General features: G+C 36.6%; 2 protein-coding genes across 3 annotated transcripts; both read right to left on the bottom strand.

Annotated features, from left to right (window-relative positions):
• Positions 1 to 720: 720 nt before the first annotated feature.
• LOC136281978 (uncharacterized) lies at positions 721 to 2,752 on the bottom strand. Its single transcript, XM_066169012.1, has 2 exons — positions 946 to 2,752; positions 721 to 767 (listed from the first exon to the last, which is right to left on the bottom strand). The coding sequence occupies exons 1-2, from the start codon at positions 2,750 to 2,752 to the stop codon at positions 721 to 723; spliced, it is 1,854 nt and encodes a 617-aa protein (XP_066025109.1).
• A 485-nt stretch (positions 2,753 to 3,237) lies between these two features.
• LOC131788359 (retinoic acid receptor RXR-alpha-B-like) lies at positions 3,238 to 14,743 on the bottom strand. Of its 2 annotated transcripts, none has more exons than XM_059105547.2 (4): positions 14,636 to 14,743; positions 6,679 to 7,157; positions 5,542 to 6,162; positions 3,238 to 5,169 (listed from the first exon to the last, which is right to left on the bottom strand). In XM_059105547.2, exons 2-4 carry the CDS (start codon positions 7,151 to 7,153, stop codon positions 4,934 to 4,936), a joined length of 1,332 nt encoding a protein of 443 aa, XP_058961530.2. In that variant the 5' UTR covers positions 7,154 to 7,157; positions 14,636 to 14,743; the 3' UTR covers positions 3,238 to 4,933. The 2 variants fall into 2 exon arrangements, with proteins under 2 accessions (XP_058961530.2, XP_058961455.2); XM_059105472.2 differs by lacking the exon at positions 14,636 to 14,743 and adding an exon at positions 11,448 to 11,494.
• Positions 14,744 to 14,887: the final 144 nt, after the last annotated feature.

Below are 14,887 nucleotides of genomic sequence, written 5' to 3'. Positions count from 1 at the left end.
CGAATAAGGGCATAACAAGGCTTTTATAAAAAAGGATGCGCGCCTTAAACGGTAACAAATGCTTAATGCGTCTAAGTAGGCCAAGCCTTTGATTAACTTTCCCTGCCATGTATTCGACATGATTTGTCCACGAAAAATCAGACGATATTAAGATTCCAAGATATTTAAAACAAGTAACATTGTTTATACAATGATCAAAGATTGAAACAGTTAGAGCTATTTTCCTCTGTAAGTTCTTGTTACTGCCTATAAGCATGCATTTGGTTTTGTCCAGATTCAGTGTTAACTTATGTTCATTCAGCCATTTCGCCACAGCCAGGAGGTCTTGGTTGAGCTTTTCAGTCAGCTCCTGAGAGGAAGACCCATAGCAGTAGATCACCGTGTCATCTGCATAAAGTGATGCTTGACAGGCATCTAGAACGCTTGACAAATCGTTAATGTAGATGACAAATAGCAGAGGACCCAGAATACTTCCCTGAGGGACCCCATGGGTAACTGGCAATTCATCAGACAACTCATTCCCACAACATGTACGCTGTTTCCTGTCAGTAATGTAAGAGCGGAACCACTGAAGCGAGTTCTCACATAAACCAATTTTGGAAAGCTTGCGTAACAAAATCCGATGGTCCACGGTGTCGAAAGCCTTGGTTAAATCCAAAAACACGGCCCCACACAGTTTACCTTGTTCCATGTTCAATAAGACTTCATCAGCAAATGATGTCAAAGCAGATTCAGTAGAGAGCCCCTTCCTGAATCCAAACTGTTTCCTTGTGAGAAGGTTGTTAATAACCAAGTACTGGTACAACTGGGAATGCACGGCTTTCTCGAGAATTTTACTGAGTGTCGGTAAAATAGAGATAGGTCGATAGTTCGATGCATTTGACCGGTCGCCTGATTTAAACAAGGCTGTAATTTTTGAGCATTTCCACAATTTAGGAAATTTACCAGTAAGAATCGATCGATTCAACAGCTTAGTGATGGAGAGAGTGATTGTATTAGCAGAGCTCTTGAGTAGTCTAGCACTAATTTTGTCCAAACCAATTGCTTTATTTGTCTTCAAAGAGGTAAGCTGCTGAAGCACAAACGATTCCTCTAGTTCAGTTAACTGGAACTGAGACAACGGTTGTTCTAAAACCAAGTTGCAATTCGACCAGGTAGTCGTTATTTTGTCAGCTAGGCGCTTGCCTATGGATGCAAAGAAGCTATTCAAAGCAACAGCAATGGATTTGGAAGTGGTGTGCTGAATGCCATCGGAAATGATGCACTGAACCTTTTCTGAGGATGAGTTACGATTGCATGCTTCGTTTACAGCTTTCCATATTTTGCCGTGATCTCCTCTGGCTTCCTCGATCATGTCACAGTAATATTTCGACTTAGCAGATTTTACTAAGCGGTTTACTTCGTTCCTCAGTTTCCTGTAAGTGTTCCAGTGCTTTTCTGAGTTCGATTTACGTGCTTTACGATGATACCAGTCTCGATCTCTCATTGATTCGCTAATTTTGCTATTCATCCAAGGAAGAGGTGTTCCCTTCACACGTCGTCGTTTGACAGGTGCATGATCGTCTGCAACTTCTGAAAACAGTTTGTTCCAAGTTAATAAAGCGTCATCGATATTGTTTTCATTGTCAACGACGTGCCAAGGAACATTCCTAAGATCTTCGTTAAATGAATTCGCATCGAAATTCTTGTAAGAGCGATACTCAAACATTCTTGGATGTGCTTTTGTGTGCACACCAGTCTTTAGAATGCAAAACACCAGGTAATAGTCGCTCAATGGAAACGGAACAACACCAGATTTAACAATGCGATGTTCATTATTGACAAAAATCAGGTCAATCAAGGTCCGTGAGGTGTCAGATATTCGAGTAGGCTCTTTTATCAGCTGTGTGAAGTCAAAAGCGCGCGAGAAGTTGAGAAGTAGTTGTTTGTCTTTCTTGGGCAATTTTGAATTAGGCATCATGTTTGCGTTTAGATCTCCTGAAATGACCACATCCGATTTTTCAAGATCAACAGCAGGCATACTATCTCGCAGAGACGAAATAAAAGTGCGGAGATCGGCATCTGGTGCTCTATAAGCGCAACATAATAACGTTGGCTTACATTTATCTCGAATTAACTCAATCCATAAACATTCCTGTCCACCAGTATTGATATCATTCCGCAAACGAAACGCCAAATCTTCTCTTACATACATAGCAACTCCGCCATATCCCTCTTTATTGCCAGTGCGATCTAACCTTATGCACACAAATCCAGGGAGTTTTATTTCAGCATCACTTGTTGAGGAGTCCAGCCAAGTCTCGGACAGAGTTAGCACGTCAAAAGTTTTGTTGTTAATTCCCTCAAGACGCAGAGAGTCGTTTTTGTTGGCGAGACTTCGTATATTCAAGTGAGCAATCTTGAGACCTCTAGTGGACTTGATATCAGCAAATGTCTGGTAGCCGGGATTAATCTCAATGTCACCAGCAAGAGCAATAAGAGTCAAAGCAAAACAGGCACGATGAAAAAGCTTACAAAGCATAACACTCTTCAGTCGTCCATTAGACTCTTGCCTCCAGGTCGGTTCGTTTCGATGAAATGAAGCACCAGCAACTTCAGCCCTGCAATTCATCTGGGAAACAAAATACGTCTCTCTATCGTTAAGCGAAGTGTTCTCGTATACATCTGAGAACCTGAAGAACTCCAAAGTGATGTAAATACAGAGAAACACACATAAATTTGCGGAGAGCTTGAAGCCGCGTCCGAACGCCATGAGGTCTTATTTTAAAAAGGTTAAGGTATTTTAAAAGGTTTTTTTTAAGCAAATTTTTCTCTTAACGGAGTTTACAGCGTTTCATTTTAAGATAGCTCAAAACAGATTGCGCTTTTTCGAGAAAAGTTCTTCAAATTATTTCTCAAAACAGTTTGGCTCTTCGTAATAAGTATAGTAGTAAACTATACTACTAGTATAAAATTCGTATATTGATCTATTTACTTGTATTTGATGTTAATTTGAATTAATGTAAATAAAAGCATTTAAGTAACTGGAAATAAAATCACAGATATGTATTTAAGGTACAAAGCACATTGGGGCACGCTACTGCGTGATTTGACAAAAATTAATGTACGGCGAGAGCCACTCCCCCGCCTTCTACCCCTCCCCTTGGTTTTGCCCCCAAAAACCTTAAAAATCAAGTTTAAAAAAGTTCACGTAACTCAGGTTCGCTACGACACAAGTACAACAAAATGAAAGAGAAATCACTATAACTTGTTTTTTTTTATTTCTTTGAACATTAACATCTTCAGTCTTGGTATCGAAGTTAAACTTACATTAAGCATCTGAAATAACGATTATGGTAACAATATTATCACGTTTCTTCTAAATGTGCCGTGCTTCATAGCCTCTCGAACCTCATTTCTTACCACAATAAGTTGTTTTTCTATCATATAATGTCGACACCTTTAAAGGCTAAAATCATTCTTGCATCTTTCGACTTTCTTTTTATAAGTAAATGTTGCCCGGGTGCGAGGCTTTAAGTTTGTCAAAACGGACCCAGATAACTTTGTAATAAAAAGGTGAGAGGACCTAGAAACAGACATCATCGCGTTCTAAATGAGCTGCAACCACCATGTAAGCTTTAAGAATAAACACTTTGGCTCTATTTTCGTGACAATTCGTGCACAAAAGGCGTCAAGTCATCATCTTCTGTTTACAGTCTCGCACCCAAGCCCTAATTGCAACGACGAAAGCGAAAGGCCCTGGATCGAGAATAAACTTCATTAGTTCGTTCAATACTGTAATGTTATCTCCATCAGCGCTATAATTCTAGTGTTTAGGTTCTATGGACTTTTTTTTCTATAATTTACTTTAATATTATTAAAAACACTTGAGGAACTTCTCACTTATTTCACCTGACTAAAAGGGTACTGTGCCTCTTTTTTCCCACCAGCCGTACCGGACTGCACCCAAGTTACATGATGGAAGCCATGTTGTATTTCAGTATTCCGAGAAGCGCTGTAACGGACTCGCGTAGTAAGATACCAGTTCATTTTACTTGTTTAAGCTCTGAAAAACAACTACACAACTATCGATTAACTAAAATAAAACCAACAAAAGGCAAAACTGAGGGCCCTTCGATTGTTTCAGACTGCAAAACTGATTTAAAGTTTAAAAGTACAGTTGTGTGTTCCTGACTGTAAAAAAGAATGTCATTAATGATCTCTGTAAACGACTTCCAAACGTCGGCTCCTATTTGTTAAAGGGATCTAGAAAGGTAAAACTATCGGATTTAGGAGGGAGAAAAATCAAATCAAAAATAAAATATATTATTATTATTGTTATTCTCAGGTAACTTTAAATTCTACGGAAAGCACGAATTTAACCGTGCAGTAATGATGACTAATTTACTTTCTCTGAAGGAATAAATACGAGATTTTTAACATGTTATCTTAAAAACATTCAAACAAACAGAAAAATGATCTGATAAAAACCAATTAAAACAGTTTCAATGACAGGGAAGGTGATTCGCTGCTAAAATGACGGTAATATCACATGGGCGCATCATCCAGTATTTTGGGTTTACGAAAAAAAAAAAAAAAAACCCTCGCCATTTCTTCACCATTTGTTGTATCATATGTTTTTTAATCATCTCGTCTTTTTAATTTTCTGTAAGTAACATAGTTAGAGTTAAAGTTTCAATTCCATGATCGCGACGGTTGATGTGGTAAGTTGTTCACTATCTTAGATTTTGTGTCTTGTACCTTGAGACATCGGATTATTGTTGTAATTACCCTTCGACTGACATAGTGCGCCTCTGCGTTTTCCGCCGATAAACAAGGACCTGACAATAAGTAGTTACATCGAGTTAAAGAAATAATTACAAGCTTACAGGTAAGCTTGACTCAAAGCTAATTAAAGTTTCTCTTCATAAGACTCTGAGACTTGTTACCAGTCTTACTCCAACAGCTCAGCCACCAAAGGCGGCATATCCAGTTTACCAAAGAACTCCAGGGTGACGTAATTTTCCATTGCTTTCTCGCTATATATGCGAAGAGTAGGAAGACAGAGGAGCAGTTTTCCGAGACGATTTGCTTTCTGTGGATAGAGAGCCTTGGAGTAGTCACGCAAATAGATGTTTACTTTCTCTTGCAGGCGAGTGACTTTCTCCTTATCTTTGAGATCAGGCGTATCTATTGGAACAAAACAGACCAATCACGAGAGCCCATGCGCCCTTTTAGGTTCTAAATATATCGTGAGAGAAGGCTTCCTGCGCCACCTTAAAAATTACCGATAAATCAATAATTTAACTAATAACTAAATAACAGGAAGAGATTTGAAGCATGAAAATGACAATGACAATGGAGGTTTCAGATGTGAGTACGCTCAGCAATGCTGGTGTAACTAAGATCATTCAGTGCTGATCATCCATTCATTATCTTTCTTTCGTTAATTATTTTCACTCTATAGTTCAAATATTTGATTTACACATATTCTCTTCAAGGGTTTATCTGTTCTTCTTTCTAATAGAGACAAGAAGTAAATCAAATCCCACTTCCACAAACCTGGGCTGAGTAAAGCTAAAGCAGATAAAAGAGCAAACTCGTTTTGATCGAGATTCAGACTGCGCAGCTTGTCAGTAAATTCCAGGGTTGTATCAACCAGGTCTTCCGTCCAACCGAACGCAATCACTTCGTGCTTGTCGAAAATCATTTCTTTGCTGAACCGTAGGGACATAGGGTCGCAAGGCACCGATCTGTACGCCAAACGAAATACGTTCAGTTCCATAAAAGAAGCTTTGATGAGGCACACTTGATCCTCCAAGTCAATGTCCTTGAATCCGGGAACATCTTTAGCCCACTGAATGATCATGTTAAGCTCCTGATAAGCCAGCTGCATGAAAGTGTTGACATCTTTTTCCTTCGTACTTTCGTTTTCAACCACGAGTCCCTCAATATGAGGCATCGTTACCGCTTGATCTCGAATATTTTCTATAAAAGCCATGTACTCTCCTTTGCCGGCTGCCGACTCCTCTTTTTTCTGTTGCTTCAAGGCGCCTTCCACACAATCATTTCCGTCTGCCGACCCATTTACTGCATCTTCTCGACCCCGTTGTTTTTTTGGGCGATGATCCTGCAACGAACGATGTCGATGTCTTCCACCAGGAGTTCGGTCTTCTCTCACAGCTAAGGGATATAATCAACAGAGAGAGGTGTTTAACATACTGCGACAGGCAGCTGTGGGCTACTAGCGAGTATTTTTACAGCAATAATCAGTACGGGAATATGCTGTAGACGAGGACCGAACAAAAGAGTTATTGAGAATTGGTTCTCTGTAGACCTTAAACCAAGTAAATTTATAGCAAATATAAAATGTTAACCATACGTTTACAAGGAGTTCACCTCTGCAATAATCAGCCACCGCGCCGGGAGCCGTAAAACACTTGTGATACATGCCATATATTGATGGCCTTCAGACTAAATAGTTCTGATGAATGTATTCAGTAACAGCGCTACGAGTAAAAGCCACTCAGCTCTGATACTGTTTACATTTTACCACACAACTGCCTTACGGTAACACAAACACGCAGCGAACAACAAAAAACTAATTAAATGGATGTCAAGGCTTGTTACGTTGCTCCAGGTAATAACTCGCTTTGCTCTCCGGCTGCAACTTACTAAAACAAAAGAAGTAGATCTCACCTTCCTTTAACATTCCTTGATCCATACACTTCTGAAAGCGACAGTACTGGCACCGATTTCTGTTCAACTGGTTTACTTCACAGTTTCCATCTCCTTTACAGGTGTATTCCAACTGCTTTTGTACCGTTCGTTTAAAAAACCCTTTACAGCCCTCACACGTAAAAACTCCATAGTGGTAACCTGTGGCTTTATCGTTACATACAACACATTCGGATGTCGCTCCACTGTTCGCAGCCACCGGCTGACTTTCACTGTGGCCACCTTCCTCATTGTCGACAGACACGCCAGGCTTTGAAGGCTCTGTCGCCACGGTCGCGGTGGAGCTACTAGAAGATTTCCGCGTAAATTTACATGAGTTGAAATCTGCATCGTTTCCTTGTTCTTGTGGCTCAGGTTTGGATAAGGTAAAATCCATAAAAACGTCTGCCAAGTCACTCGAACTTGGGTCACAGAACCTCGCAGTGTGCCCCGCCATTAATCTAAGAAAAAATAATAGCAAAAAAAAAAGAAAAAAAAAAAGAGAAAATAGCGTCTTCGGTTGGTTGCGTGTAGAACTCTTATTGGAAATGAGATCAATTATACATGTAAACACACCTAACTCAAATGTTTTTATTGGACATATTATTTCCAACAATTATGACCAAAGGATAGCAAAATTCTTTACTCGAATTCAAGAAAACGGTTCAATTTGACAAACAAGGAGTGTTAATCACCACTGAGAATGAAAAGAAGAGAAGAGAAGAGAAATTTAAAGTAATTAAAGAAAATTTGAGGAAATTTAAGTCATTAGCATATTTTCAAAATTTGAGTTTCTTCAGACAAAATAATCAAACAATTTCACAACTGCAAATGACTGACTGAGTGCACAAAGTAATTAAATTATCTGAGAGAATTAAAAATTAGAAAACAAAGAAAAATCACCCTAGTCTGATATAATGAAATACTGTTTCAAATTTTTCAGCCACCTGCAGGAATGATACTTGCAGGAAACTGAAATATTTGTGATATATTTTTTCTTTGTAACATCAGCAGGACAGCAGAGATCTCTTTTGGTGAAAAAAGGGAACCTTTTCTATTCTGAGTGTGAATTTGTTGTACTTGTGTATGAAATAAAAAGCTACATCTAGCTCAGAACATAGGTCGCTGCTTAAAGTAGTCTGGTTCTGAGTCGACCGGAAGTGATATAAGCTGCAGTGAAGTATATTCATTGTATAGTCTGTCATACCACATTCACACATTCCTTCTACTGACATTCTAACTACTCTCATATTAAAACACTTGAGACAAACTGTAGTATGATGAATATTGCAACGTCATACATGCAAGAACCTAGTTCATAACAACTTCTAAGGCCTTATATTTGCAGATAAAACCCTGTGCATTTTCAGAACATGTTGCCTTGTGCCACTGAAAGCAGGGGGCTGTAAGCTTTGTGAAAAATATTTACATTTCATCAGTGTAAATGCATTTCCACATCAGCTTTTTTAGCTGCCACTTTCGACCTTCATTAAAAAATAAAGTTTAAAAAGAAGTCAATCATAAATGGTTATGTTGAGATATTTCAACAAAAAAGCTACATTGTGATATTAGGCTGTCTTGTAAAAACTTCGGTTTTACATGCAGGAATTTACTCTATTTTAAAAATTGGTGCATCATTTGACTTTGTTTGCTACATTTGGTTGTTGAATCCAGGATTTTTGTGATGATCTGTTTTCAGGATATCCTACAATCATCCTAAACTTTTGGTCCAAATATTTTAGGGCCTTTCCATACAAGTTCACTCATACATACAATTCAATCTCTTGGTTCAACAAATGCTTGCAAATAACTTCACAGAAATTTCAGTCATTTAAAAAAATTAAAAGAGAGGGAAAGAAAAAAACTAAAGAAAGATAAATGGTTAACCAAACAAATGAAACAAAAAAAGGATAAAAAACTTTCTGGAAACAAATTATGGTGTTATGCTACCTAATAAAACCAATCACATCAGTCTCTTTTACCCATTACACCCTAACAAGCATGCACATTCTCTATACTGTTCTCTACACATTTCCTAAGGTGCTGACAAGGAGAATTTGTTTAACAATCAAGAGCTTCTTTAGTTGGTGATCTTTGTTTGATTCAGAGTGATATTTTACGGAAAAATTAGATGCTAGTCTAAGGGGTTAAAGGATTAAGTTTCCATTCCTGTGATCGATGCATGATTGTTTTGCATACAAATTTTGATGTACCATTGAACCAATATTACTAATTAAGACTTCTACTACTGAGCTAGTGATATGATCTGATTAAGAAATCAAAAGCACAGTTCCTTTAAATGTTGCCCTAATAATAATCTTTGGTTTTGGATTGTTAAGAGTCATCATTTACATTTAGAGATTAAAGATGATTCAGTGCTCAGTTGAGGGAGGAATTGTAGTAACATTCGTAGTGCAGGTAAAATGGCATCAAGTGTGTTCTAACAAAGATGTTCATATCTAGATTTAGCCAAGCCTTAAAGTGGAGCTCACATTTTTTTTTCCTGCATGCCTTGCCCCAGCCAGGACTAGAACCTGGGTCATCTGACTTGGAGCCCAGTGCACTGACCACTGGACTACTGGACAAAGCCGAGGCGTTGGCATGCCCGTGGTACAGTTGACCATGCATGTCAGAAGTAGCACTTTGTGTGGTTGTATGGTCGTGCGGTTGTACATCCAAATTTTTTCAGCTTGATTGGTTACTACTATTTTGTATAATTATAGGGCTCTGCTATTACTGTTTCAAAGATACCACACTGTAGAGCAATGGATGTTTAAAGCTTAATTTTGTCAAGATTTTCAAAATTTTCAAAATCCCTCCATACACCAAAAGATACTTGTAAATCAGTCCACAATAAACACAATAGATATATGAGTTTTGTGGAAATAATTACTTTGGTAATTCTACTTATCACATATCATCTAGAATTGATTTATTAAAACTGAGATACCTGCCAAAAAAATTCAATAAAATTATTGGTAGCCCTTCCACAGAAGTTTAATTAAACTAATCCTTACTGCAGATAGCATGATGCAAAAAAGCACTTACTATAATTTAAATCAATATATATTTCAGTAGCATGATAGCATACATAAGGTTTTCACAAAAATAATACAGTTGTACTTGTAGTGCTTTTAAATTTATTTCTTCAGTTAATAAGTGAATTGTATTAACATTATATTTTGAAGTGACTGATGAGACAGAGCGATGGTCACATCAATGTAACATTTTCCCTCGTGTTTGTCATCCCAACTCAAATGTTTTTAAAGTAAAATACCTAAAAAATCATATTGGAAAACCCACACTTTCCAAATTTTACTTAAACAAAACAATGTTCCCAATTCAACAGTGCTGAGGTTGGCTTAAATTTGTTTGTGTTGACTAGAAAACACTAATATTTTTTAAAAAAGGAGGGGAAAATCAAATCATGATTACCACCACAATTTTAAATATGAGGCAAGAAAGACTGTTTTAACTCTCATGGATTAAGAAGAAACAAAGAAAATCAACTCAACATTCCTACCACTGCTGCAAATACATCTTTCTTCTAATTTTCTTTTGGGATTTATTTCTCATTTACCTGTAGTCATACCCTTTAGCGTTGTTCTCAATCCAAGCAAAAGTTTAAAATTCAGTCTATCACTGCTTGTAATACATTATTTATCCATGCCCAGACTATCCTAAACATACTGAGGCTAAAGATTCAAAGAAAGCTGTGGTTGTAAAGTGCTTTAATAGCCTGCTGTGCTTATCCGCTTCAATGGGATTGAAAGTTATTCCACAACAAATGCAATATGACATGCTATTGGCTAATTCATATATTCCAAAAGGAGAAATGTTGTTTTGATCTAACCCTCAAAACAAATGCTCAGCAGGAAGCAAAATTCTAGCATCCATAATAAAAAGAACTCCACACAAAGGCATGATAAAAACACATGGCCTCTTTAGAAACACTTTTGGAAAAAATCATTTAAGTTTATATTCCCCCTTTTACATACTGGACAAATTAAAGATGCTAGCCTGAAATAAAAGCTGATACATAAAACATAATCATACATGAAAAGGAAATTTTACAATACCAAATAAAGCCCTGGGAGAAAATTACTTATACTGTTATTTTTTAATATCATGCAATCTTTTGTTGCTGTGCCCTTAGAGGAATGGATCAAAACTTGTATGAGGTCTTCAGTATGCAAGCTGTATGAGACAAAACTTGAAACAGATGGCTAATAATATCAGCAATGTCTTTCTAAGAAAGTTCAAAGATCTGGAAAGTGTAATGCTTCAATAAAATTACTCCATAAGATACTATGTGAGAATATTATTAAATACTGCAGGTGAGGTCCAAGGATTTCCTGTCTTCCTTATTGTTGCTAATGGTGGCAAATTTACCTACATCCATCTGATCAATCAGTGTCAGTTGTATTTCATAATATATGTGTACACCTGCGTGTCTAAGTTATCTGGTATAACGAATACATTATTTTCTGCTAGCGCGTCTCAAACAGTCAACTACAAGCCTAAGGTGTTTATTTCATTTGAAGCCCAAAACGTCAAACTTATTTTCAAAAATGCTCCTGAAAACAATCAAAGATGATAGCATGTGCATTTTAAAGGTTTGGTTCTTATTCTGTTTGAAACATAACTCTGTAACTTTCAATAACACAGTCAAACCTTGATTATCCAGACTAGTCACTCCAGTCCCACTTTTTTATGAATATAAATTAATCACATTTGCAAACCATAATTACTTCTTTTCCATCAAACAGAGAAACTGTAAAGAGACTCCTTTTGGCACTGAATTTGTTCCACTTTCTGAATGATGGAAAGACAAAACAATATTAACCCTATCCAACTAATGCAGCTTCAAAGAATGGTGGAGTTAGACATGCACACATGTTGTAGAAGTGAAGCTCATCAATGATAATATTACCGATTATCCAGACTATTGATTATCTGTACTATTCAGACCAGTCCCCATGGGTCAGAATAATCAAGGCTCGACTGTATTACTTTTAAAGCAAAGAGTTGAGTTAGTTCTTAAATACTTTTTTGTTCAATAATAAACAGAAAATGAAATAAATGTTCTTTTTTTGACTGCATTTACCAGTGGAAATTCTGTGGCCATTACCGGCATTTCAATTGTAGGGACTGTAAGGTTTTTGAATGATTTAACTAAATTAAATATGCATACATGTATTCAAGTAGTACAGTAATTCAGATGCAAAGTACATGTCATGCACATTAGGTCAGAAACAAACAGATTCCATTAATGAAAGGATGATTTTATTTTCCTTTCTTTACTTCAACAAAAACCAATTTGGCTTTGAAGTTCTTAAACTGTTATATATCTAAGTCAGTCTCACTGAGTTGGATCACTGTTAAACATAAACAACTTTTACTAAATTTAAAAAATATGTGTGAAATACTTTCCAATAATAAAATTTCCAGTTTATTGCAATAACTTGCCATCTACATAGGATCAATAATTGTCAAACACCACATTAAGTGCATCTCCTGACAAAAAACTAACAAAAACATCCTGTCTGATTCACTTGATGTGTTTCCATAGTCAGTTAAAGAAAAGATGAACTAAGGACTACAAGGTTAAAAAAAAAAAAACTTGCTGATTCCAGCGTCTGGAACCAGTCAAATACTTTCATGATCTATTCCAACAATAAACTTAGTCCATCGCTTGTATCCCTCTAATGATGATACTAATGTCATTTTCAGCATTCCTTGTAACGTTCATTTTACTGAATCATTGCTGCTTGGAAAACTTTGTTAATGACCTTAACCCTTTAAATCCAATGAGTGACCAAGACAGAATTTCACCATAAAATATCAATACAATATCAAGAAAACAAGCAATGGGAATAAAGGAAATATCTATTGGGCAATAATCAGTTGATCCAATACCAACTCTCTGCATTAAACACACAACTTGAAAACTGCTCTCTCTCAATAATATGTTTATTACTAGAAAAGTTACGTGGCGGGTGGAAGTTGAAACTACCTGCAGTTTCCTTGTCCACCATTCCCAAACTCTGATGCAGTAAGGATGAACATGGGTGAAAATCACAAGGAACTGCATATCATGGTTATCTAAAAATTCATTGTCTTGTAAATCACTGAATGACCAATAATGACTGTAATGACTAAATGATGAGCTACATAGTGAAAGAAGGAAAAAGAAAGGAAAAAAACAAAGAGAAAACAAAGGAAAAAAGAACAGCTCTTAGCTCATGAATGAACCTTAGTGCTTAATTCAAAGACAAATGGATGCTCAGTCATTTCATTACCCATCTAATATTACATAAAAATATCCATTTTAAATTCTTTCTCTCTTGTATTTTTTCCACTGTTGACTAAAATTTACTCTCTGCTGACCATTTTCTAATTCTAATTTTTGGTCACTGAATGGTGCCTTTGAAAAACCTTATGCTTGCTGCATTGTACAGTACTTAAAAAGTATAATTCACTCCTGATCAAAGTCTGAAATAAAAATGACATGCTCTCAGACAAGCTAAATCTCACAAAAAATTACTTGACTAAATAAGTACAAATGATGGCTCATGAATTAATCATTTAGCTATCACCATAAATACTGTAAATATCACCATAATAACTATAGAAAATACATGCTTGTTTATGAATCCTCTTATTCAAGTTTAAGTAAAAAATGTACCATCTATACATAAGTGCATCAGTAATCACATAAATGTCATTGATGTTTTTTCTTTAAATCAACAAGTATGTCACAGTCACAAATTTCACATAATATGAAGATCATCTTGAAAAAAGTATTTAAAAAAATGATCTGTCGAGGAAAACTATTCAAAGAGACGGCAGCAGATCGATAGAATGATGAAGAAATCTGACTCTTGATGATTTTCATGAAGATATCCAAAACAGAGTTGTATTTCACTCTTTGGCCGTCCTTGTGTTAATTTGTAAGTGGCCGTGATACGCTCTTAAACTTCTTATTTATCAATAGTAATCCAGTTGAGTATTGTTTGAGCGAGGCATAAAAATAATTAGTCACGCACTGCTCCTGACCAAGATTCACGACCATAACAATCATTAAACACTTCCTTCCGATACTGATTGAGAGAAAAACACAAACATCGGAATTATAAGCGAGCGCTGTGCGCGAAACAGACCCCAGCAATGATGAGAGCACACATTTAACGAGTGATATTGAAATTAATCTATTATAACGTACCCGATGTGAATTCGTTTAGACGTGTAAATTAAAAAAAGTATATATGTAACAATAGTGACAAAAATACGCATAAGGTTTTAGCAAAAATCAGAATATCTAGATTTCGTGAAGGTGAAATACAAGCTCCGTTTTCGAGAAGATAATCATCTTCAATCTGAGATCGAGAAATTACCTGACTTTCTCTGAGGTCTAAAAAACACGCGAGTAGTTGTGAAAGAAATGACTCACGCACAGTCCTAATTTGATTTGGTAAGTGATGAGGTAGAGGTCTTTCGAACACTTCCGATCTACAGCTCTATACAACTCCATATTTAAAAGGCATGTTTTCAGGCTCGCAAGCAATCTTTGTTATGAAGGAAATTGGGAAGGAAGAAACTGCATATTAAGCTTATTTATGTCAGCAGTGGTGATATTCACGCGAACATGTTCCCGCCTGGTAAATTAGGAATTATTGAACTACAGACCAAAATGGAGCTATTAAATTTGAATATCCACAACTTGCCACGACAACACAACGCCTGTATACATTTAGTTTAATGCAGCAAAGAAAAAGGTTAAAATTAATTGAAAAATAGGATATCAAAGATGGATGTACACTACATTTAATTTGTCGACACATGTTTTGCAGCTAGTGTCTTGTCGTATTTTGAGAGTTGAACATCATAACATCCTCTCATTTAGCGTCTTCAATAGCATAAAAATAAAGCTGCTTACCTTTTGTAAAAAGACTGGAGCAGAAATGGAAAGTTATTTCCAGTAAAGCCAAAAGATTCGACTGCACTCACCTTTCACAAAAAAGTGAAAACAGACACGAATGACCGATCGTCAACTTGTCGTCGTCCAAGTCACGTGACTATCGTAGAAAGCTGTCGGGTGATCACGACGGATAGTGTCGCAGCTGAGCCGAAAACTAGAAAACGGACTTTGACATGTTCTTTCTTTTTCAGCTGTCGATTTAACCGAAAC

The sequence above is a fragment of the Pocillopora verrucosa genome, chromosome 6 (genome assembly GCF_036669915.1).
Source record: "Pocillopora verrucosa isolate sample1 chromosome 6, ASM3666991v2, whole genome shotgun sequence".
NCBI lineage: Eukaryota > Metazoa > Cnidaria > Anthozoa > Scleractinia > Pocilloporidae > Pocillopora > Pocillopora verrucosa.
Note: the sequence above shows the minus strand (reverse complement) of the source record. Positions and strands in the feature narration are given on the sequence as shown.